This window comes from Glycine soja, chromosome 13 (genome assembly GCF_004193775.1).
Source record: "Glycine soja cultivar W05 chromosome 13, ASM419377v2, whole genome shotgun sequence".
Classification (NCBI taxonomy): Eukaryota; Viridiplantae; Streptophyta; class Magnoliopsida; order Fabales; family Fabaceae; genus Glycine; species Glycine soja.
The window spans coordinates 1,111,532-1,113,134 of NC_041014.1; the positions used below are offsets into that span (position 1 = coordinate 1,111,532).

Consider the following 1,603-nt stretch of genomic DNA (forward strand, 5'->3'; position numbering starts at 1 on the left):
TATGGGTTGAATCAATTTGGATAGATTCTGCATTGAATAAAAAAGTGTTAAATATATTATAAATATATTAGTCAATGTAGATAAATAGCTTCCTATTTTATAGCCTTCTGTTAAGCATATAATTTGGGATATTGCTTCCTATTTTATAGCCTTTTGTTAAGCATATATTTTGGGATATTGATTCCTAATTTGTAGCCTTCGGTTAAGTTTTTTATTAGGCATATATGTTGTATATATGCTGAGGAAATCAAGGTGAATGATAACGAGAATATTCCTGATAATTTACATGGTATCAGTTTGCCTAGGGTTTTTTCTCTGTCTTCCGCTTGCCCTAGCTCTGTGTTCCTTGCCCGCCGTCTTCCTCAATCTCCCTTTCCTCTCTTTGTTCTCTTCTCTCAATGGCTTCCAACAAAACTTCTTTTCATTCGGCTCTTGCGGTATCAAACATCAGGAATCATGTTTCCATTGTTCTTGAAATGGAAAATGTTCAATATTCGACATGGGCGGAACTCTTCAAGATTCACGCACGCTCAACCAAGGTGCTTGATCATATCATACCTCCGGCCAACGGCACGGGGATGGTTCCTTCTACCGAGGAAGAGAGGGAGCTATGGTCAACTTTGGATGCCACGGTTCTTTCGTGGATTTATGCTACCATTTCTAGTGACTTATTGCACACCATTATTGAGCCCGACTCAACGGCTATGGAGGCTTGGGATAGATTGCGTGATATATTCCAAGATAATCAACATTCTCGTGATGTTGCCTTGGAGCAAGAATTCTCCGCCACTTCTATGGAGAATTTCCCAAATGTTTCCTCTTATTGTCAACGTCTCAAATCTCTAGCAAATCAATTGAAGAACGTTGGGGCTCCGGTGTCTAATAGTCGACTAGTATTGCAATTGGTTGAGGGTCTTACACAACCGTACCGTGGAGTGGGTATGTTGATTCGTCAAAGCAACCCCCTTCCTCCCTTTTACAAGGCTCGTTCCATGCTCACTCTTGAAGAGGCCGGGATGGCAAAGGAACATTCGAAGGGAAAAAATGGTGTGCAACATTCTGGTGGCGGACGACGCAACAATGGGGGAGGTTGGAAGAATGCTGGTTCTGGTGGTGGCCGGAACTCGACCGGCGGTAAAGGCGGTGGTCGGGGGCAGTCCTCTGGTGGCCACGGTGAAACCACTCCTCCGCAATGGCAACAGTAGCAACCATTTCCATGGGGATGGTATAATCCAACCTGGCCTATTCCTCCTTGTCCATTCCCAAATCAAGGATGGGCCCAGCCCAATACTCCTCAACAGCGCCAGGTAAGTTTGCTCAGCCCAAAACCGCCTCAGCAGGCCTATGTACATCAAGCAACATCGCCTAATCCTCATGGGCAGTCTGGTTCGTACGCTCCTACCGATATCGAGGCAGCAATGCACACTATGTCCCTTAACCAACCCGACCCATCATGGTACATGGACACCGGTGCTACATCTCACATGACTTCCTCTACCGATAATCTCTCGTCTTATTTTAATTTGAGCAATCATCCTAATACTAATATTATTGTTGGTAATGGTCACACGATTCCAATTCTTGGCTATGGTCACACAAATTT

General features: G+C 44.3%; 1 protein-coding gene across 1 annotated transcript; it reads left to right on the plus strand.

Moving 5' to 3' along the window:
• Positions 1-398: 398 nt before the first annotated feature.
• Positions 399-1,205, plus strand: LOC114382663. Its single transcript, XM_028342231.1, has one exon. It carries the CDS (start codon positions 399-401, stop codon positions 1,203-1,205), a length of 807 nt encoding a protein of 268 aa, XP_028198032.1.
• The last annotated feature ends 398 nt before the right edge of the window (positions 1,206-1,603 follow it).

Coding starts and splice junctions, on each gene's coding strand:
- LOC114382663 (XM_028342231.1), top strand. CDS start 399: ATGGCTTCCAACAAAACTTCTTTTCATTCGGCTCTTGCGGTATCAAAC.